The 23,425-nt window shown below is 45.4% G+C and overlaps 1 protein-coding gene across 1 annotated transcript in view; it reads left to right on the top strand.

Moving 5' to 3' along the window:
- creb5b (cAMP responsive element binding protein 5b) overlaps positions 1-16,018 on the top strand; it is a gene marked incomplete at its 3' end in the record, with an annotated part of 70,347 nt that extends 54,329 nt beyond the window's left edge. The window contains exons 6-9 of the mRNA XM_083648920.1: positions 10,023-10,343; positions 12,392-12,619; positions 14,704-14,812; positions 15,864-16,018. Coding sequence (XP_083505046.1) covers positions 10,023-10,343; positions 12,392-12,619; positions 14,704-14,812; positions 15,864-16,018 — 813 coding nt within the window. The remainder of the gene's footprint in view (positions 1-10,022; positions 10,344-12,391; positions 12,620-14,703; positions 14,813-15,863) is intronic.
- Positions 16,019-23,425: the final 7,407 nt, after the last annotated feature.

Below are 23,425 nucleotides of genomic sequence, written 5' to 3'. Positions count from 1 at the left end.
CCTTCATATTAAAAGCATTCGAGAAAGGAAACAGGATGGTTTTACTGTGAAGAACATGTAGGAAGTGAAATATGTTGATCACTATTTAGTTTGGCAAGCGGCGCGATTAGCGACTTGTTTCAATAAAACAAGTCGACACAACATTTTGGGGCTATTTGGAACTATTTCCCCTCAGTGAAGCAGTAGAAAGCTTAGCAAAGTAGAGAGTACGTAAGCAGAAGCAGTAAAATAAGGCCGATATCTGAATGTACAAGGAAGGGAAGTGTAGTAGCATTTATTAGCCTACTGTATTTATCACTTCTGGCAGCAGAGGCCGCTGTTGCTGCTCAGCAGATTCATACCAGTGATTCATACATTTTGGGGCTATAAAGCCATTGTATTCTAAAGTTGACTAAAATGCTTGAAATTTGCATTTTATTCAACAAATTGAAATAGTGACGTTGATGCCTATGTATGAATTTTCCCCCAAGTTTTTTTCTTTCCATCAAGACAAACTGCAGCTACTTTAAAGTCGAACTGAACCTGTTCGTCACGTGCATAATGAGTCCGTTTCGGACTGAAAACATAGTTTGTCTAAGATGACAGGTTGAGAGGCGGGTCATAGTATCATGTCGATGATTTTATTTGACAATTCTGGGGACTGGATTGGGCTTTGGCCAATCCTGGCGTGTTCCGCCTCCAAATCGAGTGGGATTCAGTGTGTTGTGGCGCTCCCCTCGGGAAGAGCCTTTTGACGGGAGGAGTGGAGCTCAGCGACCCGCAGGCAGCCAGCTGCCTTCGTGTTGCCGAGCGGAGAGTGCAGCACGTCGGCCTGGAATCTCCGAAGTGCGACCCCTGACAACCAAGCTCTCGGATGCGCGCGCCATTATCGCTGCTGTAACGATGCGATATCCCTGGAATGCGCGTTTTAACGAGCCAGTTACATTTCTTTGCATTCTTAGAGATTATAGTTTTTGATTTTTCGACTTCATTTGGAAGAGAAAATTATCCTGAAATGAAGATTTGATTGACAGCTGCATGTTGTGATATGATTGGTTGAAATGGAGAAATTTGATAGTACTAGGTGACGTCAGCAAACTGTACATTACTGTTATCAATGAAATCTTGAAAAATGAACTTTTGATGTGAAAAAGTGTGAAAAACTAAAGAAATTAGATTGTTGTGATTTTGTTTGCATACATTATTAAATAGGTGCACTGCATACCCAGGTATTTGAACTAAAAGAAAAGAAAAGTCATTTTTGGGTTCAGCTCGACTTTAAACACTCTCAAATGTAACACTTTTTTTGGTAAGTGCATAAATCCCATTTGTGTTATTTCATAGTTTTGATTCAGATTCAGATTCAGATTCAGATTAATTTATTAAGGACTGCACAACAAGTCGGCAGAATTTGCTTTCGGTACAGCAATTGTTAAGCACATGAATATAGTGTCATCATGAGACATTACAGTACATAGACAGACATATGACAACATAAATACAGAACATTCAACATATACATTGCTGGAGAGGTATGCAGTGAGGTTTCAGGGGTGAGTGGAGTTTAGAAACCTGATGGCAGTGGGGAAAAAACTGTTTTTGAATCGTGTTGTTTTGGTGGAGAGTGATCTGAAGCGCCGTCCAGAGGGCAACAGTTGGAACAGGTGATTGGCTGGGTGAGATGGGTCAGAAACTATTTTTTGTGCTCGTGTGATTGTCCGTTTATGGTAGAGAGTGTCTAGTGATGGGAGTGGGGTACCTATAATTTTTGAAGCTTTTTTGTATTATTCGTTGGAGTTTGTTGCGTGAGTTACTGTCCAGGTTGCCGTACCAGATGGTTATGGATGAGGTGAGGATGCTTTCTAGTATGGCTGTATAGAACTGGAGGAGCAGATTGGATTTTACTTTGAATTTTTTGAGCTGCCGGAGGTGAAAAAGTCTTTGATTGGCCTTTTTGATTATGTGACCGGTGTTATATGTCTTAACTATTATTCTAAAATGTGAAAAATAGTAAAAAAAAAAATATATATATATATATATATATATAGTTTGTGTCCAAAAGTGTGACTGGTCGTGTATGTTGTTCCAGTCTTAGAGCAAGTAACCTTGTGAGACAGACGGTGCTAGGCCAGACTCTGTGCCATCCCCCTGTGCCACCGCAGGCAAACACCTGCACTGACTTAATGACTGTTTTCTGTGGCATCCGTGAAATGTATGCTTGTGTGTGTGTGTGTGTGTGTGTGTGTGTGTGTGTGTGTGTGTGTGTGTGTGTGTGTGTGTGTGTGTGTGTGTGTGTGTGTGTGTGTGTGTGCGTGCGTGCGTGTGTGTGTGTGCGCGCGCGCGCGTGCATGTGTGTGTTATTAGAGGCTAATGCATGTGGTGGTTAAATCCTCGCGCTTTGCACAGTCTGGGGAAATACAACCATGTGTTAAAGAGGCATTAGAGATTCTGATGAAGGTGTTTGGGCATCACAGGACGCTCATCATCGCCCTGCTAACGTCCCTTAGTTGCGTCACTGTGGTTCTGGAGACGCCGACTTTACATTTTGGCCGAGCTGGGTTGATATGAGCTGTGTTACAGCCCCAGATGGAATTGGAGCAGCAGGCACTTGTTCAGCAACAGCCTCAGGAATAAGCTCATATCACGGTAAGGTAAGGGCTTTCCTTCTCTTCCTCGGCCCCTTTACACCCTGTCTGTCTTTACATGTGTATACCTCATTCTCTAACTATGCTACTTGATGTTGTATGTGTGTTGATATCATTGATGTCATACCTGGCATTTATTTAAGGACTCCTCTGTCCTCTCTTGCTCTCACGTGTCATGTGGGATGGTTTTTGTTCCAGATATGCTCTCATATCTATCACTTCATCAGTACGGCTCAACAATGTTAACGTTAACCTGTGTTGCATTACATTTTGTTTGGTGATCTTAGGTGTTTGGGGAGTTTGATGAAGTCGTTATGGACTTTTTCTTATTTGCTTTCACAGCCCATTGTTATTTCCCATGTTTTTGCCCTTTTTACAGTTGTTTCCTTGTAATATACAGTATTGTGCCCTCAGCCACAGTGGTGGGGGATCTTTCTTTGAGTTGGCCTTCCCAATTTGTTCTATTTCTTTCCGTATAAGGATCTAAGGGCCTAAGACCCGCTTAGTCTTGGCTAGGCTAGGTAGCTTATGTAGGCCATGTCTTTCCAGCATGCCATTTTGCATCCTGTGTTTTTGTTTGTATTGCATCACTTTGTATTGTATCGTTTTGTTTTTGCGATTGATTGTTGATTAGTTAGATCTTCTGTAGCTAGGTGCTTTGAGACATGCTTGTGATGAAGGGCTGTATAAATAAACTTGACTTGAATGATGGTCTTCTCATCATGCATGGTCTTTGCCTTTTCTCTTGACTCTGGTAGAGCAGCCCCAGCCTCTTTGACCTGCCTCTGTACTCTGACACGTCCCGGGCCTCCTCTGATGCAGGCTCATTTCAATGAATAAACAGATAGCACCGCTCTGCCAGCTGGATGCCTCTCACAGACACTGATAAACACGCATTTGCTGATGGTGTGTGGGGAGAAGACACTAGAAGGCATCTAACCCCCCCACCCCTCCGGTCTCTCTCCCCCCCTCACCTCCCTTCACCCTCCTGTCCCTGTCCTACTCCCCCTCACCTCCATTCACCCTCCTGTCCCTGTCCTACTCCCCCTCACCCTCCTGTCCCTGTCCTACTCCCCCTCACCTCCCTTCACCCTCCTGTCCCTGTCCTACTCCCCCTCACCTCCCTTCACCCTCCTGTCCCTGTCCTACTCCCCCTCACCTCCCTTCACCCTCCTGTCCCTGTCCTACTCCTCCTCACCTCCCTTCACCCTCCTGTCCCTGTCCTACTCCCCCTCACCTCCCTTCACCCTCCTGTCCCTGTCCTACTCCCCCTCACCTCCCTTCACCCTCCTGTCCTACTCCCCCTCACCTCCCTTCACCCTCCTGTCCCTGTCCTACTCCCCCTCACCTCCCTTCACCCTCCTGTCCCTGTCCTACTCCTCCTCACCTCCCTTCACCCTCCTGTCCCTGTCCTACTCCCCCTCACCTCCCTTCACCCTCCTGTCCCTGTCCTACTCCCCCTCACCTCCCTTCACCCTCCTGTCCCTGTCCTACTCCCCCTCACCTCCCTTCACCCTCCTGTCCCTGTCCTACTCTCCCTCACCTCCCTTCACCCTCCTGTCCCTGTCCTACTCTCCCTCACCTCCCTTCACCCTCCTGTCCTACTCCCCCTCACCTCCCTTCACCCTCCTGTCCTACTCCCCCTCACCTCCCTTCACCCTCCTGTCCTACTCCCCCTCACCTCCCTTCACCCTCCTGTCCTACTCCCCCTCACCTCCCTTCACCCTCCTGTCCTACTCCCCCTCACCTCCCTTCACCCTCCTGTCCTACTCCCCGGACGCCTGGTTGGCAGCAGGGAGTCATGCAGCATTACTCACACACAGACAACATTAGTACAGCAGGCAGCGGCAGATAGGCAGGCAGCAGATTACGCTGGCCAATCTGCTCTGTTTTCAGGTGATTGCCTGTTATGATTGAGTGGCAGGAGATAGTCGAACCCGGATTGGTTTTCTCTATCCCAAGGGGGAGGGCCTCACAGCCGGCTGCTGACTGACAAGCTGAAGGCTGAAGGGAAGGTGTTTGTGTGGGCTGTCGTCAGCCTCAGATTTCATCCTCAGACACATGGAAGATGTCCTTGTCAACACTGGTGACTATTTGATTCATATCTCTAAGCTCTCATAAGTCCATTTTCTGCTTTGGGTGCAGGCCAACTTAAATATGTGTTGTTTATTACAGGAATGAAAATGTTGTAGTTTTTTCAACATACTTCTTTCTTTTCTATGTTTTTGTGTCCATTTATGCAGTATGGGCTGCTCAATTATTGCAAAAATCATAATCATGATTATTTTGATTCATATTGAGATCATAATTATTTGACACGTTTACGCAGTGACTTTGGGAACGTCAATAAATAAATAAATAAATAAATAAATAAATAAATAAATAAATAAATAAAAATACAACCTACTGCAAAGTATTCAACATATTGGTCAACTATATCTCTATAAGTCGGTCACTCGGGTAACAGATGCACAAAATCAAAAGTTGCTCACTGTATATAAATTGATCTAAATTGACCTAATACACCTGATTTTTTTGTGTCTCTCCCGTGGTGAAAAGAAAAATGGAAAAATACACATGTTTTCATAGTTGTGGGAAGCCAAAATCATAATTGACAATCAAATTGAATGAATGGCCCAGATGTGCAGTACAAACTTTCAGTGCATATAAAGAGAGCTACATCAGCCTTACAGTATGTCTCAGACCTGCCTGGTGCCCTCAGCATGTCTTGGTATGACTGTGATGCTGGGGACAGCTGCAGGCCTGAGGCAGCCCACCCGCTGTGTGTGAGTCTAGGTTCTGTGCTATTTTAACCCCTGTCTCAGTCAGTGGTCACAGGGCCATGGCTCCTGAGAGATGAGCTGCTGCTGCTGCTGAGGCTGTGGTGGTAGGGGCAGTTACAGGGTCTGAGAAGGTGATCAGGCCGAGTTTAACAGAAGTTTGAGAATATTATAGGACAATTAAAATGATGTTCTTTGGCTTTTTATTTATTTATTAAAAACACACAAAAATGGCATTACATAACTCCTGAAGTGTGTTGCTGTGTCACTATGTCAGGCATCCCTTGGTATGAGAGGCAGAAACTCCACTCAGTCAAAACAGGCTTGGCAGGCTGATGGTTTCACTGCACCGGTTTCTGTGCGTCTATCTGTGTATCATACGCGCTATAAATGGAAAACGTAGTGAAGGCAACAAGCGGGCTATAATTGCATCGAGTTCTATTTTCAAATATTTTCACTGATTGTCTCACTTCGTAAAGGATTCAGTGGAGCGTGCCTCATCCCTCTTGGTAGAAAAGTTTCCACTTGAGGAGGCTGTGAGAGAGGAGAGGAAGGCTGATAATGTTGTGTTCTGATTGTAGCCTAGCATTGCATGATCCAGGCCAGCTGGCTGACATTCCCTGTGGGAATCATGAATGTGAAGGTTGTTAAAAGATATGGAGCCCTGGACACAGCCTGGACTTACTAGACAGCAGCTGGGAGAAGGAGGAGGGCAGCTCAGAGAGGAGCCACAAGTGATCACTGGGAAAGAGAATAGAAAAGTTCAGAGGAATTCACAACAGTAGCCTTCAAATGAATGCCTTCATGTTTTCAGTTTGGTTGCCAACATGTTTACTCAGTGACTACTGGGATAACACCTGAAGAGTCACGTATTGGACTTATAATATTCTATCTATTCACACAGCACACCTTTTACTAAGCCAGTTGTGCATTAATCAAAGCTGCCCCTATACGAGGGATCGGCCGAGCAGCATTTTGGTAAACAAACCGCGTCACTGGGTGGCAACGGCAATGGAACCCTGTGGAGCCCAAGTGGCGCGAGGCATGAGTGTCTGACTCTAGCCGGCTTGACTTTGTTTACATTTTATAAACTGCGACAGTTCACACACCTTTAACACGACATGCATGTATTATACATCAAACTCTTGTGCTAATTCTGCTCTCACTCAGAATGTCAAAATATAAGCGATGTGATGTATAGTTTTTGAGATATTAACGTTTGTTTGGCACAACTCATACTATTAACTGCCGCAGGGTTCCGCATTTCTGGGTGGCAAGTGACGTCACGCTGATTCGTCCTATAGACTCAACACTCTCTCAACCTGTTACTCCTTAAGGTTATTCAAATGAAAAGAGAGTGATCACATGAAAGAGTGCAGACATGGCGTTTTTGTTATTATCTCTAGGTCTGTTTTCAACATATGTAGCCTGAAGACAAATTTTGGCACTTGTATGTTTAGATTATGATTTTTTCCCCCTGGTTTTGGTGTTGTCTTTAAGTGATGCCCAGAAAAACAGACTCTTGAGGAGAGGTGGATCTGGTAAACATGAGGAACACAAGCGCACCTTGAGAGAGCCTCTCTCTGGTCTCCGTCCCCGGCCGCTGGGAGACACCAGCTCAGTCAGTCCTAAGTAGACCACACGGTTAAAGCAACAAACCTCCCTGCTGGGTCAACAGTCTGAGGCTCGCACCTCGCCACCGGGCTCCTCTCCGGGCCAGACATCCAGGCAGGCAGGCAGGCAAGGCTGCTGGAGAGAGACACACTTTCACATGTGATGTAGACAGAGAGACATCCAGGCAGGCAGGCAGGCAAGGCTGCTGGAGTGAGACACACTTTCACATGTGATGTAGACAGGGAGACATCCAGGCAGGCAGGCAGGCAAGGCTGCTGGAGAGAGACACACTTTCACATGTGATGTAGACAGGGAGACATCCAGGCAGGCAGGCAGGCAGGCAAGGCTGCTGGAGAGAGACACACTTTCACATGTGATGTAGACAGGGAGACATCCAGGCAGGCAGGCAAGGCTGCTGGAGAGAGACACACTTTCACATGTGATGTAGACAGGGAGACATCCAGGCAGGCAGGCAGGCAGGCAAGGCTGCTGGAGAGAGACACACTTTCACATGTGATGTAGACAGGGAGACATCCAGGCAGGCAGGCAGGCAGGCAAGGCTGCTGGAGAGAGACACACTTTCACATGTGATGTAGACAGGGAGACATCCAGGCAGGCAGGCAGGCAAGGCTGCTGGAGAGAGACACACTTTCACATGTGATGTAGACAGGGAGACATCCAGGCAGGCAGGCAGGCAGGAGAGAGACACACTTTCACATGTGATGTAAACAGAGAGACATCCAGGCAGGCAGGCAGGCAAGGCTGCTGGAGTGAGACACACTTTCACATGTGATGTAGACAGGGAGACATCCAGGCAGGCAGGCAGGCAGGGCTGCTGGAGAGAGACACACTTTCACATGTGATGTAAACAGGGAGACATCCAGGCAGGCAGGCAGGCAGGCAGGCAGGAGAGAGACACACTTTCACATGTGATGTAGACAGGGAGACATCCAGGCAGGCAGGCAGGCAGGGCTGCAGGAGAGAGACACACTTTCACATGTGATGTAGACAGGGAGACATCCAGGCAGGCAGGCAGGCAGGCAGGGCTGCTGGAGAGAGACACACTTTCACATGTGATGTAGACAGGGAGACATCCAGGCAGGCAGGCAGGCAAGGCTGCTGGAGAGAGACACACTTTCACATGTGATGTAGACAGGGAGACATCCAGGCAGGCAGGCAGGCAGGCAGGGCTGCTGGAGAGAGACACACTTTCACATGTGATGTAGACAGGGAGACACCCAGGCAGGCAGGCAGGCAGGCAGGGCTGCTGGAGAGAGACACACTTTCACATGTGATGTAAACAGGGAGACATCCAGGCAGGCAGGCAGGCAAGGCTGCTGGAGAGAGACACACTTTCACATGTGATGTAGACAGGGAGACATCCAGGCAGGCAGGCAGGGCTGATGGAGAGAGACACACTTTCACATGTGATGTAAACAGGGAGACATCCAGGCAGGCAGGCAGGCAGGGCTGCTGGAGAGAGACACACTTTCACATGTGATGTAGACAGGGAGACATCCAGGCAGGCAGGCAGGCAGGCAGGGCTGCTGGAGAGAGACACACTTTCACATGTGATGTAAACAGGGAGACATCCAGGCAGGCAGGCAGGCAGGGCTGCTGGAGAGAGACACACTTTCACATGTGATGTAGACAGGGAGACATCAAGGCAGGCAGGCAGGCAAGGCTGCTGGAGAGAGACACACTTTCACATGTGATGTAGACAGGGAGACATCCAGGCAGGCAGGCAGGGCTGCTGGAGAGAGACACACTTTCACATGTGATGTAGACAGGGAGACATCCAGGCAGGCAGGCAGGCAGGCAGGGCTGCTGGAGAGAGACACACTTTCACATGTGATGTAGACAGGGAGACATCCAGGCAGGCAGGCAGGCAAGGCTGCTGGAGAGAGACACACTTTCACATGTGATGTAGACAGGGAGACACCCAGGCAGGCAGGCAGGCAGGCAGGGCTGCTGGAGAGAGACACACTTTCACATGTGATGTAGACAGGGAGACATCAAGGCAGGCAGGCAGGGCTGCTGGAGAGAGACACACTTTCACATGTGATGTAGACAGGGAGACATCCAGGCAGGCAGGCAGGCAGGCAGGGCTGCTGGAGAGAGACACACTTTCACATGTGATGTAGACAGGGAGACATCCAGGCAGGCAGGCAGGCAGGCAGGGCTGCTGGAGAGAGACACACTTTCACATGTGATGTAGACAGGGAGACATCCAGGCAGGCAGGCAGGCAGGCAGGGCTGCTGGAGAGAGACACACTTTCACATGTGATGTAAACAGGGAGACATCCAGGCAGGCAGGCAGGCAAGGCTGCTGGAGAGAGACACACTTTCACATGTGATGTAGACAGGGAGACATCCAGGCAGGCAGGCAGGCAGGCAGGGCTGCTGGAGAGAGACACACTTTCACATGTGATGTAGACAGGGAGACATCCAGGCAGGCAGGCAGGCAGGGCTGCTGGAGAGAGACACACTTTCACATGTGATGTAGACAGGGAGACATCCAGGCAGGCAGGCAGGCAAGGCTGCTGGAGAGAGACACACTTTCACATGTGATGTAGACAGGGAGACATCCAGGCAGGCAGGCAGGCAGGGCTGCTGGAGAGAGACACACTTTCACATGTGATGTAGACAGGGAGACATCCAGGCAGGCAGGCAGGCAGGCAGGCAGGGCTGCTGGAGAGAGACATGTGCTGTAGACAGGGAGAGGCTATTAGGGATATGAAGAGGATGGGCTGGGGAGGGGGGGCAATGAAAGAAGGTAAAGAAAGAGAGAATGACAGGAGTGAAGGAGAGACAGAGGACAGCCTAAGTGGCTTTGATCTGTTCTCCTGACATATGGATTTATGGAGCCATTCGTCATCTCAAAGTCAACACATCTACCCTTACTGTAACGGCTGATAATCAGCACACACTGATAGATGAGATGTGCTACACCATTCACATTAAATGATGTTAAACCCCCGTGTCGACCCATTTGTCTACACAGAGGCTGAAGGCTGCACTGTCACACCACCCGGGCGCCATCGCCAACGGCAACATGAACTCCATGGGTCACATGATGGAGATGATGTCATCGCGGCAGGAGCAAGCGGCGCACCATCACATGCACTCGCACCCGCACCAGCACCTGCAGGCCCCCCCGCACACGTACCAGCACCACGGCCATCACCACCACAGCCAGGGACACGGCCAGGGACACCACCACCCCCAGGCCCACAACCCCCACCACAACACCCACAACCCTCACCTGCACCACGGGCACCCGCACCAGACCTCGCCGCACCCTCCGCTGCACTCTGGTTCACAGGTAAGCAAAATGGACAGTCACCATTTTAATAGGCCCTTTTCACAGCAAAACACTTTTGAGGTAGTCAATGCAGCTGTAACCAATACCATTAATGATGGTTCCAATCCATTGAGGTGTTCCAGTGCCAGGGCCCTCGTTTTTGGTTACAGCTGCTTTACCTCCTGCTTTACCAAATTAACACCTCAAAACGGTTGCTGCGAAAAGGGCCTATAGAGTCTCACACCAAAGCCACAAGTTTAGTTCAATAACACATCAACTGCATCAAAAACCACTTGTGATTGGCATAAGTTATATGCACCATGGTCCTTTGAACAAACCGTTTTGAAGTCAGCTATTAGTGGTATAGTGTAGAGAAGTAGGCTGAAACGATGCTTCAAATGAACTGTAAGGCACTGGTCAAACACTTATTTCCCTCGCTGCAGCCTCGCTGCCAAGATGTTTCCTGGCGACCATCTCAAAGGTCAATGTTTCCTTTGAGGTTGGTCAGCTACAGGTCAGTGTCAGAGGCCTGCTGTGGGGGGGAGGGGTCACCAAGAGGCTATAAAGTGTCCAATATAAGAGATTCTCAGGCCTCAGTCCTTTGGAAACTATGCCCCACGCCCTTCTACGCTGCCAAGCTGCCATTATGTGGCCACAACATGCTCCAGGTGTCTCAGACAGGAGGAGCTTTATAAGTTCTGCTCCTGCAGATGAACAGACAGCCTTGGCTTAATAGCCTTGGAACATATTATCTGCGAAAATACTCAGATTTTTGTTTTTAACTTTTTTTTATATATATATTTCCCCCCCCCCAGATTTTTTTTATCCCATTTTTATCCCCATTAGTGCTAATTTTAATTTATATATCCCTGGTTGCTGCTCCACCCTCTGTCAATCTGGGGAGAGCCGAAACTGGCTCCATGCTTCCTCCGAGACATAGGCAGTAGCCAGCCGCTTCTTTTCACCTGACAGGCGAAGCTTCACCAGTAGGACATAGCACGTAGGAGGATCACGCTATTCCAACCAGTTCCCCTACCTCCGAACAGGCGCCCCTAACGACCAGAGGAGGCACCACATCAGCGACCAGGATATTGCATGTTTTGGTGTGGGGTTCCTATATGAAGGAAACCCCCAGGGGGGCACGGGGAGAACATGCAAACTCCACACAGAAAGGCCCTTTTGACGACCCCACCCGGGCGGTGGGCACTCGAGGACATGCGGACGGGCACGCACTCCTTCAGCACTCACAGCTTCCCAGGTGGGAATCGAACCCAGGACCTTCTAGCTGTGAGGCGACAGCGCTTACCACTGCGCCGCCATGCCCCTCGATTTTGTTTTTAACTTGACTGTGGATTGAAATTATAAAATTATTTGCTCGCAACCTTTAAAGATGTCAAGATGTGAGAAACGCTGTCCTTGCATTGTCTAGCAATGCCATAGCTATTAGACGCCGGACGACCATGTGACATGAAGAAACGCAATTCATGTTCCAAATGCACCATTAAGGCAGTAAAACAACACTCACTGTATGCACAGCAGCCATTAAAGCGGCTTGTATTTTCCATGGTTCTCATAAAAATGGTCATGATCTGAAGGCTGAAACACTTGACCTTGCCAAGTATATGTCAAGATCTGTCAGAGCACGTACAGTTTTAGAAACGGGTCTTTTGACTTTGTCTGGTGGTGTTAGTCTGAGTGGAAGTGGGCGGTGGAAAACTCCCTTCTGACACCTCTTTAACAAGGTGGGCAGGTCGGTGAATCAGCCCAGTCACTCACTCACTCAGTGACTGCTGACGCCCGCAGCCCAGCTAAAGGGGCACGTGGCATGCAGCAGATGTTATTTTTAGGGAAGTTGCCAGACATGGCATGAGCTGCAGGAGGTAATGTATAGGTGCTTGTTTGGAGGCCAGCGGAGAGGGGACAGTAGACAGGTGGCTGGCTCCCATCCAGGCCTGTTGAGAACAGTCACAGTCTGCTAGATGGTGTGGGACTCTCAGGCTCTGTGCCGCCGCCGCCATCCTATCAGAGATCTGAAGGAGCCCGGTGTCTTCTCCTCCTGTGTGTTTCAGATGTCACCTGCAGCCCAACAGATGCAGCCCACACAGACTCTGCAGTCTCCGCCCCCCAGCGGCGGGCGCCGCAGGCGGGTGGTCGACGAGGATCCGGACGAACGCAGGCGGAAGTTTCTGGAGCGCAACAGAGCGGCGGCGACCAGATGCAGACAGAAGAGGAAAGTGTGGGTGATGTCGTTGGAGAAGAAAGCAGAGGAACTCACCCAGACCAACATGCAGCTCCAGGTACAAAATGAACGTCAGGTCTTATCAGGTCTCATCTGATCTTCCCCACCCGTACACGATCCGCACTGCCACTCACACCAATCAGTGTGCATTTTTGACCCAGTGCCTCACCTGGAACTTTATTTGTGTTGTCTCTGTTTTCCTGCATCAGAGAAAATGGCGTTAAAGGAACACTCCGCCCATTTTCAACCAGCTTTGTATCATTAGAACATCAGTAGTATATCAGAAAACTGTAAACTGTTTTGAAGTCTGTCATTTAATTTGACAGTTATTGAGTGTTAAAGTGTGGACCAGTGACATCACTGGTCCACACTAATTCAAATTAATAACTCATTAACTCAAATCAGCTCTCAATAACTGTCAAACTAGATGAATGATGAATAGTTTGACAGTTATTGAGAGTTGATTTGAGTTAATGAGTTATTAATTTGAGTTAGTGTGGACCAGTGATGTCACTGGTCCACACTTTAACACTCAATAACTGTCAAATTAAATGACAGACTTCAAAACCGTTTACAGTTTTCCGATATACTACTGATGTTCTAATGATACAAAGCTGGTTGAAAATGGGCGGAGTGTTCCTTTAAGTTGTTTGGTAATAAGTTGAAGGCAAACACTATGGCCACAGACTTCAACTTCCACATCTGAAAGGGCTTCCACCGATATAGAAGCAGACAATCTAATACCACATTAAACAAAAGTATATTCTCTGAAAATCATCCCCCCCCCCCACTAATTTAATACTTGATAAACATCCAATGAGGGAATCATATTTTAGATCAAAATCTCATCTCTTGTACAGTTATATTAAACCTTGCTGTAGAGCGTAACACTAAAGGTCCTTACACATCAAGAGCGATGCGAATATACGGCACGAAATTGCGATGCGAGTTTTGACTCACCTGTCAATCACAGCCACAGATGTGTACACGTCGGAAGCGAATTTCTGAAAAATCGAACGTGGTTCGAAAAAATAAACACCGCAATAACGCTCAGCGAAACTTCGCCGTCGGTATGCACGGTTGCATTGACTGATATAGGTTTGGAAAATATTATTGACGTGCGAATTACGGTAATCGCACGAAAAAAACGTGCTCGGTGTGTAAGGACCTTAAGGCTTGGTCCTTTGTGTGGCCTTTGCCACATGTCATCCCCTCTCTCTCCCCACCTTTCCTGTCTATCTACTGTCCTATCTGTCTATCTACTGTCTATCTACTGTCCTATCTACTGTCTATCTACTGTCCTATCTGTCTATCTACTGTCCTATCTACTGTCTATCTACTGTCCTATCTGTCTATCTACTGTCTATCTACTGTCCTATCTACTGTCTATCTACTGTCTATCTACTGTCCTATCTACTGTCTATCTACTGTCTATCTACTGTCTATCTACTGTCTATCTGTCTATCTACTGTCTATCTACTGTCCTATCTGTCTATCTACTGTCTATCTACTGTCCTATCTACTGTCCTATCTACTGTCCTATCTGTCTATCTACTGTCTATCTACTGTCCTATCTACTGTCCTAGCTGTCTATCTACTGTCCTATCTGTCTATCTACTGTCTATCTACTGTCCTATCTGTCTATCTACTGTCTATCTACTGTCCTATCTACTGTCCTAGCTGTCTATCTACTGTCCTATCTGTCTATCTACTGTCTATCTACTGTCCTATCTGTCTATCTACTGTATATCTACTGTCCTATCTACTGTCCTAGCTGTCTATCTACTGTCCTATCTGTCTATCTACTGTCTATCTACTGTCCTATCTACTGTCCTATCTACTGTCTATCTACTGTCCTATCCAATAAAGGCAGAAAATGCAAAAGAAATGCAAAAAAAAGGGAATGCACAATGATTATAGTGAGGTTTTTAATTAAACACCACCAGATAATTTACTGTTCAAATCTGCTAAAGGCAATAATACTAGTCCTGTAATTATTAAGTCATTAGTGATGATAGATTACTCTACCTTAATCATGGATTTAAAGACTACCGTGAACCTTGAACCTTGAACCTTAGATTCACTGGTGCAAAGTGTGAAAATGGTTGTGTGTTAATAACGAGGGTTTGTCTTGCGTTTCAGAACGAAGTCACCATGCTGAAGAACGAGGTGACCCAACTCAAGCAGCTGCTCCTCACTCACAAGGACTGTCCCATCACCACTATGCAGAAAGACTCCCAAGGTTACCTCAGTGAGTAGCTCAGACACCAACACGCATGCACACGCACACTCCACAGCTTCATCTGCGTGCCTTATCCCTGCAGTGCAGATAGCACTGCTGTGGAAATGCTCACCAGTTCTCCTTGTGAAAGGAACACTATAAACTCTGCAGTCTGGCGGGACTCACAGTGACTGCTGAGACTCTGTGCTATCCTGTTCCCATGCTCGCAACAAGACTCTTCCCTTGATCTATGGGTGTTGCACAGCAGCCTAGGCTGAACCCTCCTGGAAGTGGTGTTGGGTCTGGGCTGGGAGTTGGTAGTCTGGATCCTCCTATGAGGCCTGTTTTTCCATCTGACTGCACCGCGCCGCACAGAGGCTGCAGAGTCTCTCGATGTGCGAAAGACGTCACAGGCTGCACAATGGCGCCCAAACTCTCATGGACGTCCCGTGGATCTCACCCCGATTATTGGACTGTTGCTCGGCTCGGCCGCGCATGATGACATCAGAGCCCCACCCTCTGATATGGATACAAGTGACATTTCCATGTAATTAGGAGGAGGCACCTCCCTGTGCGGCTTCAGCGCAGGAAAATCACGCTCACTTCCCGCGTGGCTGAATGGCTCTTTTATAGAGGGGAGAGCCGACTCCCAGACTGGGCCGGCAGAGACCTTCATTGATGAGTCTAGCCTGTGTACAGATGTCACTTCCAATGTGTCCTGAGTTCATCAGGCGTGTTTAAGGAGTTGAATGATTCACTTTTCCCTTTTTGTTGTTATCTAATGGCCTGTCATGGGATGCCAGGTGAGAACTTAGATGTCAATTCAGAGTGTGTTATTTGTACAGGGTGTTAGAAATCTATATTTTTCTGCTAATAAAGCTGCGTTTATTACAATAATCAGTTGTGTCAGTTGTGTGTTTTTTGATAGAGCTTGTATATGTATGGCTTGAACGCTGTGTCCAGGTCAGAGTATTTATACGCGCGCACACACACGGACGCACGCACACACACACACACACACACACGCGCGCGCGCACACACATACTGTCCATCCTCAATGATGTGTCTGCTGTTCCCTCAGGTCCAGAGAGCAGTCCAGCGGGCAGCCCGGCCCCAGCATGCTCCCAGCAGCAAGTCATTCAGCACAACACCATCACCACCTCCACCACGGCTGTAGGGGGCAGCAGCGTGCACGGACAGCCCAACCACCGCACAGACATTAATCCCATCCACTAGAGACAAGAGAGACTAGAACCTAGGTTGGAGCCCTGATCCCACCCTACCTGCTCTCTGAGGGCTGCAACCCCCCCCTACCCCCCCACACCCCATCAAGAGAAACCTCTGAAGCCTGCAAGGCTGCTCTTTATACAGTAGCTATGTATTTTTATAGACCAACCCTATTATTAACGCATAAATGTTCTATGGCTTGTTGTCTGTCCGTCTATTTTATTTTATTTTTTATATATCTGTGTGTTTTTTTATTTGTGCTCAGCTGAAAGAGAGTTTTGCTCAACTGATGCAGCTTTGACATGTGTTCTTTGTCTTTCTTCTTTGTAATGGTACAAAACGGGCCGCTGTAGTCATGGCACCGGAGGAGAAGGACATGATGTCATCTCTGTGAGCAGCCCGTACATCTCTGATGTGTGACTGAGTTATGACTGAGTTACTCAGTTATGGAGTCATATCATACTGTATGTATCACATATGAACAGCCAGGGTGGGGTTCAATTCATGAATGAACTCAATTCAACTGAGGAATTGGGGGGGGGCTACAGATAACAGAATTGGAAATGTATTTTTTTCTTGCCACATGCCTGAGATTACACTTAGTGTTATATATTATCCATGAATATCATTATGTTAAAGGTACCTTTCAGGTGGCATTTGATGCATAACATGTAATCATAATACATATATTATGATTGAATGTATTTGATTTGTTTAACTGTTTTCATTTGATTCATAATGTGTGATTTATAGTATTTAACAAGACAAACTCTTTTAGAAGTGGGATTTAGCGCTTCCTGTTATTCTAATTCAGTTCCATTTCTGTTTCCTTAGAACTGGGTGACATTCCAATTCCAACTGCAGGAATTTAATTGGAATTTTCCACGCATTCTCAGTTCAGTTCATGAACGGCCCGACCCTGTGGACAGTATGTAGCGTGTGTGTGTGTCATGCAGGATATGTCATGGCAGATATACATGCTCAACTGCTCAGTACATGTTGCTGCCTTTGGGTTGTTTCTGAATCCAAGTCAAACTGTTGCCACGATATATATTTTGAAGACAGGAATATGCAAGCAGGTATTATGACCCCACCCCCTTCTCAGAAACCTATAAGACTGTTAACCTTCTCCCCGTCAGTGGTATTCAGAGAGTGTTCTGAAATACAGCATGATAATGAAAGTAGCTATGATCAAATTGAAGCAATACATCCCAGTATTGATCATCTACTACTGTATGTCCACCTCTTGATCAGCATGGCCAAGCCAATCTGCTCCCAAGGACATACTTTGCTGTTCCAGCTATATAACTGTACACTGTGATACCAGTGAGGCAGCTCAGGGGGCGCTCTGCAGGACCAACTGAAGCTTTAATGAATGAGGCCTCTTTTTGTGTGTTCTCGTTGCATCTTAAGGATCCATTTTTTGGATTCAGTGGCAGATTCCAAATGGATATAAAATTCCATCGAGTGCCTACGGCCCGCCATCGTGACGCTGCCCATGGGGTGGAAGGGAGTGAATTCCCCATGCATTTCTCCATTGACGTTTAGTCAAATCCTTATCAAACTTGGACAAACCAAGCGACTATATTCACAATTACGAGAGACCATAGATTCTATGGCATAGAACACATTTCACTGACGTGTGTGTGTACATATATATATATACACACACGCACACATACTGTACATACATACATATGTATATATATATATATATATATATATATATATATCATTTTTTACCCATCCTTTTTTCTTTTTCTTTCTGCGAGTGAAATGTTCTATGGTCTCGTGATTCTGAATATACAGTAGCTGAATCACTTGGTTTGTCCAAGTAAAACTCTTTTTAAGGATTGTACGAAACGGCAAAATTAATGGGGAATTTCACTTGCTAGGAGGCCCCATGGGGAACCCAGAAGTCTTAGGCGCTCTATTGTGTGTGTGTGTGTGTGTGTGTGTGTGTGTGTGTGTGTGTGTGTGTGTGTGTGTGTGTGTTGCGTGTGAGCATACTGTTGTGTGTGCATGTGAATATGTACATAATGTGCTTGTGTTTGTCCTTCTTTGCGTGTGCAGAACAAAGTTCAACGGGTGTACAAAGAAAGAACAGAGTTTGTGAGGAAGTTAATTGTGGGCATGATTTTCTCGACTGAGTGTTTATCAGTGTAAATGGGAAAGATGAGGAGAGGTTGTTTTGATCCCACAACTGGCATAGTGTGTTACTATTTCTAAAGAGGTGTGCTTTATGCCTCTGCTTTCCAAAATGTCACAATGTGCCTGAATTTGTCTTAAAATGATGTGTCGGCGTACTATAGGCAAAGAGAATGCCAGTTATTTTGATTACTTCAATTTTCATAATGTTTCTTCAAACAATCAACCCCGATCGATTGCTTTTCACAGACTCAGTGTACTATAAATCATCAAACTTGATTTGTTATTGGCTTTGTCAGGGATGTCTGCTTGGGGCAAAACCAGCTGACTAAGGAAAAAAGACAAATTTTCCATTTGACCTCTGACCATCAATCTCTCTCTCTCTCTCTCTCTCTCTTTGACCTTTTCTATCTCCCTTCCAGCATTCCCAGCCTTGAAACTTAATGCCTTCTTTACGTTGAACAGAACTCACTCTTCGCTTTTGGGCCAGGAATGTCGATTCGTAGCATGGCCACAATGCACTGTTTTTTCCAGTAGGTGCGAGGAAACTGGCTCCACTGACAGACAGGTGGAGCCATCACAGAGCTGTCTATGCACTTTGACCTCTGTCATGCCAGAGGGTAGAATAGCCATATTAAGGTCTGAGTCATTCTCTTTTCACACACCAGCGAGACATGTATACTGTCTTTGGCTTTATGGAGATACTGTGCCTGACATGCATCACATGTCTTATCTATATAGGAGGAAGGGAAGCGAGGACTCTCATCCTACACATTGATTGTAGGATGAGGCTAGGAACCCTGTAGGAACCCTGTAACAAATCACTTCTGTCACTTAGCTCCAGTGTTGTCAAAGATGAAGGAAGCTTATATGTGAACTGGAAATGCTCTTTATTCTCTCAGTGGGTTACATCCTAGTTTTGTAGAGGCTCTTGGACTGTTTGTGTCATGTCTTACCCCAGTGTCTGTGTGTACGGTATAGTGTGTGTATTTGTTAACCAGAGAACGAAGAAATTGATTCTCTTCAAAAGGGCTTTCTTGTAGCAACCCTATAAAACGCTTAAATGAAAGCTTGCCTTATTTTTCGTTTTTCTTAAGCATATCTACATTATTAGAGCATCCAAATCAACCTCTTGCATGTGAAAATATGGCAAATGACCTCAAAATACTTTCAACTGGAATCATCGGGAGAATGTTGGTATTTTAGAGTTAGACATGAGAGTCTCTAGTTAGATTTTTTTTTTTTTTTTTTTGTTTACAGTGGATCCAGGTTATAAATAAGGAAAAGAAGCTATTTGTCTACTGTATAGGCAGACAGACAGGACAGGTGAAAGAGCAGTGTGAGTGTGTCTGTGTGAGAGGCGGAGAACAATTCCTACACATTAATGATGTTATAATTGTATCATTTTAAATCTAAAACTATAAATATTGTATAGAATGTCATTCATCTCTGTAATCCTGTACATGTAATGCAACCACCTTTCTTTTTGAAGGGAGTAAATGTGTGGTACATGTTTGTAAATAATGTTTGCATAGCACTTGCTGCCTTTAGTTGTATGTCAAGGCTCATTTCAGCGCTTAAATACACTGTTTATATGTAATGAATCGATGAATCCATTCTTGCCTGCATAACTTTGTACATTTTTGTGTCTGTAATGACATTGTCTCCATTTTGTTTTTGTTTTGCATTTGTACAGATGTTAAATATCACTGCAGCTACATTATGGTATGAAAATAAAGCACTTGTTCTGTAGCATAATACAACTAACGATGTAATTTGATGTCTATTAATAGACTAGACTTATTGTATTTTAAACTTTTAAAACACCAAAGCAATAATTGACTGTAGGCTATAGATAACCAGGGTGCAAACCTGAACCAAATGACCTGAGGCATTTAGAAACTGACTACAGCAAATTCATGCTCAAATGAATCAAATAATCCATTGTGTCTCGCTGCATGTCCTTGAACCATGAATGCTCATTAAATAGTTAGATGTTTAAGAGGCTTAGAATACTCATTAATTATTGAAATGTCTAGACAGCTTGATAGTTGCCTAATGAAATAACATGGCGGTTAACTTTCGTACACAAACATCTCTGTGGCATTCTGTCAGAGTGCCAAATCACTACAGACAACCGTAATGTGTGAATAAATTTCTAGCCACAGTCTGAATAAACAATTTAGGAACATTTTGTAAGACAACACAATTTAAGTATCTAATGTTGCAATGTTCACAGTGGTGGCTATATTTTCTTCAAAGATGTTAATAATTCCTCAGGACCTGAGTTCTCAGATGATCAAAGATTTAATGGTGCAAACCTCTTAAACTACTCAGAATGACAGCTCCACTCTGGTAGAGTGCTGATCTTTTGAGTCTGTCTTTTGCAAGGAAGTCGAAAATAAAACTGGAGCATAGTGACCTCTAGTGCACATCAATGGAATCACTAACTTTGTATGAAGACTTGGGAGCAAAGGGACTTTCATCACATTGAAGTGATACCTTCAAGGTTTTTCTAGAGAATACAAGTGAAGTGAAACTGTACTTTTGGAAAGGAAATCCCCTAAAACAATAGGTGCTGCTAGACTATGTGATCTGTAGCAAAATGCCACAGAAGTCCGTTACAAAAAGGGTCTCAATTTACAAAAACCATTGTACAGTTTGCTCTTCACATTAAGACATTATGATTTATCTTCATCTTTATGATGAATATAAATTCTCTGGCTACTTAAGGTTTTTCAAAACGTACAATCTATGGCAGAGTTACTACAAAGTAAATGAGAACATTCTGCATGGATATTCATTTTTTACATTTCCGCTTATTTTAGTTATGTGTTCATAGCTCTATATTTCCTACATGCATCAAGATATTCACAACCATTTTCTCCCTATATGTTAAGCAACTTTCTGACTGCTAGCATGTCAAGTTTGAAAGCTCTCAAAGCTTGTACATCTACATCTTCTACATGAGTTTATATGCCTCAACTCCTATACGGCCAGGCTAGATTTTTGTTTTTTGTTTTGTTTTGGGGTGTAGGCTATACCAATATCTATCAATTTAACCATTTTTGCAGTCAAATATTTTGACACAAGAATCCATTTCATATATGGGAGACCTTAGAGATGAGGAAAAACATTGTTGTGTTTTGTCCTACCTCCCGTAGGGGTATCTCAAAAACTAAAGCCCTTTTTGACAATTAGTAAAGGACACCTTTGACAGGCACAAGTGAAAGTCTTCGTGGACAAACGTGAACCTCCAGATAGTAACCAGCACCTGGATCTGAAATCACACATTGGAAAGAATAAGGCCGGGGCATTTGCCCCTTTGTATGAAGTTATGCAACTTTCCAAGGGCAAGAAAAACACTATCAAAGTGGACAGGAACATTGTAAACACTCATAACAGCTTACAGAGCAGGGTGCAAGGTGAATCTGGAAAATACCCTCCTGCATTAACTCATGCCCATCCCAGTAACTTTAGCCACAACTAATGGTAGTATACATTCCAGCAACACCTTTAGTAAACCGACAGTAGGCCAAACCTCAGCACGTTACACTTGAGGAACCCAGCTGCCTGCTGTGCTCATTGATGGCCAAGCACTCGTGATGACACTTGAAAAGCCGCCTGACATAGAGAGGCAAAGTGACCGCCTACTTCCTGCTTCAGCACTGTACCAGAGATTTTCATCCGCCATTTATCTTCCCATACACATTTCGTAAAATGCGTATACAAATAGTTTTACTGGTTCAAACCAAACGGTACAGATATATTTAGAAACAGGAGAGATCGCATAACATTTCACTGAGACGAAAACGTAAAAAAAAAAAAATGCAGGTTTGAAGAAAATATTTTTTCTGTGTTTTTTTAAGTTTTGGTCCGAGTGAAATGTTCTATGGTCTCTCCCGATTATAGCATTAGCTGAACCGTTCGGTTCGACAAAGTAAAACTATTTTATAAGCATTTTACGAAATGTCTAAAACTATGTTCAAGATGGCAGCAAAATACCAGGGTAGGGATTGATGTAGTCTTCGACAAGTATCAAGAGGAATCAATCAAAGCAGGCACAAGGATCAAACACAAGATGTGCTTCGACTACCGGTACTTCTGTCACACTGACAGAATATGATGTATACATCTCTACATGAAAGCTGGGACGTCAAAGGCTCCAAAGTATTTTCCAGTACATGAAATTTGCCTGTTGCTTTCTGCTGATCAAGTGGACACACTACTTACATGCCGTCACTGGCTGTGATAGTGTCTCAGAGTTCAGTGACCCCAGTAAGAAAACGGCCTGGCAGGTGTTCCAGCAACATCACACTGATCTTATTGGCCTTGGCAAGGGCCCTCTCACAAAAGACATATCGATATCAACAGAGACATCCATCTGTAAGATGGATGGTGTGCCTGAGGTTGATACATGCAACAAAGCAAGAGCCGAGCTGTTCTGTAGAGGTTGTGCACGAGAGACTCTGCAACCAACCTCAGATGCAAAGTTTCACATCATGCGTTCACAGTATCAAGCAATTCTGGCCCGAGCTCGAGGGGGCCCGAAGCCCTTGGACCAATTTTCACATCACTAGCTAGGTTTGGGCCCGGGCCTAATAGCTTGGGACATAATATCGGCATACCAAACTACCCATTTAAGAGTACTTATTACTACTTACTTATTTAAGGGGCTCACCTCGAGCTTGGGCCCGAACATGTAGGGCCAGGGCCTAGATTTTATGTGAAGCACTTTGAACTGCATCTGTGTATGAAATGTGCTATACAAATAAACTTGACTTGACTAGATTTGAGGCCCATGCATGCAGGGCTCTATTAGCTCACTTGCCACATCCTGATCTTCGTTAACAGAATTGCTCGAGAGCACGTTTAGTGTCATGGCTACTCTCTCTGCCACCTATGCTGAAAGCATGCAGGGAGATCTGAACGTGTCATTGTATCCCCCATATATGAAAACCTACAAAAGGGTTACCATTAACTCCAGAGGTCGTGTTCAAATAGTGTTCATTGATGGCATACAAGGTTTGTAGGGGTACTGAACTCAACTCTGCTGTATGCAAATACACATTTGGAAAACAAAGTAAGGAAATGATACAGCTACGATCAACCTGCTTCTGGATCTTATTTGGTTGACAACTTATTCATCATTAAAACTACAATTTTCGCAATATATATGAGTTTCAAGCAATTTCTTCACATTTGATCTCAAATCAGAATATGGCATTGGATTCACCATATATGAAAACCTACAAGAGTACATTTGAT

This window comes from Poromitra crassiceps (assembly GCF_964638095.1).
Source record: "Poromitra crassiceps genome assembly, chromosome: 1".
Classification (NCBI taxonomy): Eukaryota; Metazoa; Chordata; class Actinopteri; order Beryciformes; family Melamphaidae; genus Poromitra; species Poromitra crassiceps.
This window is presented reverse-complemented; position numbering and strand designations above follow the sequence as displayed.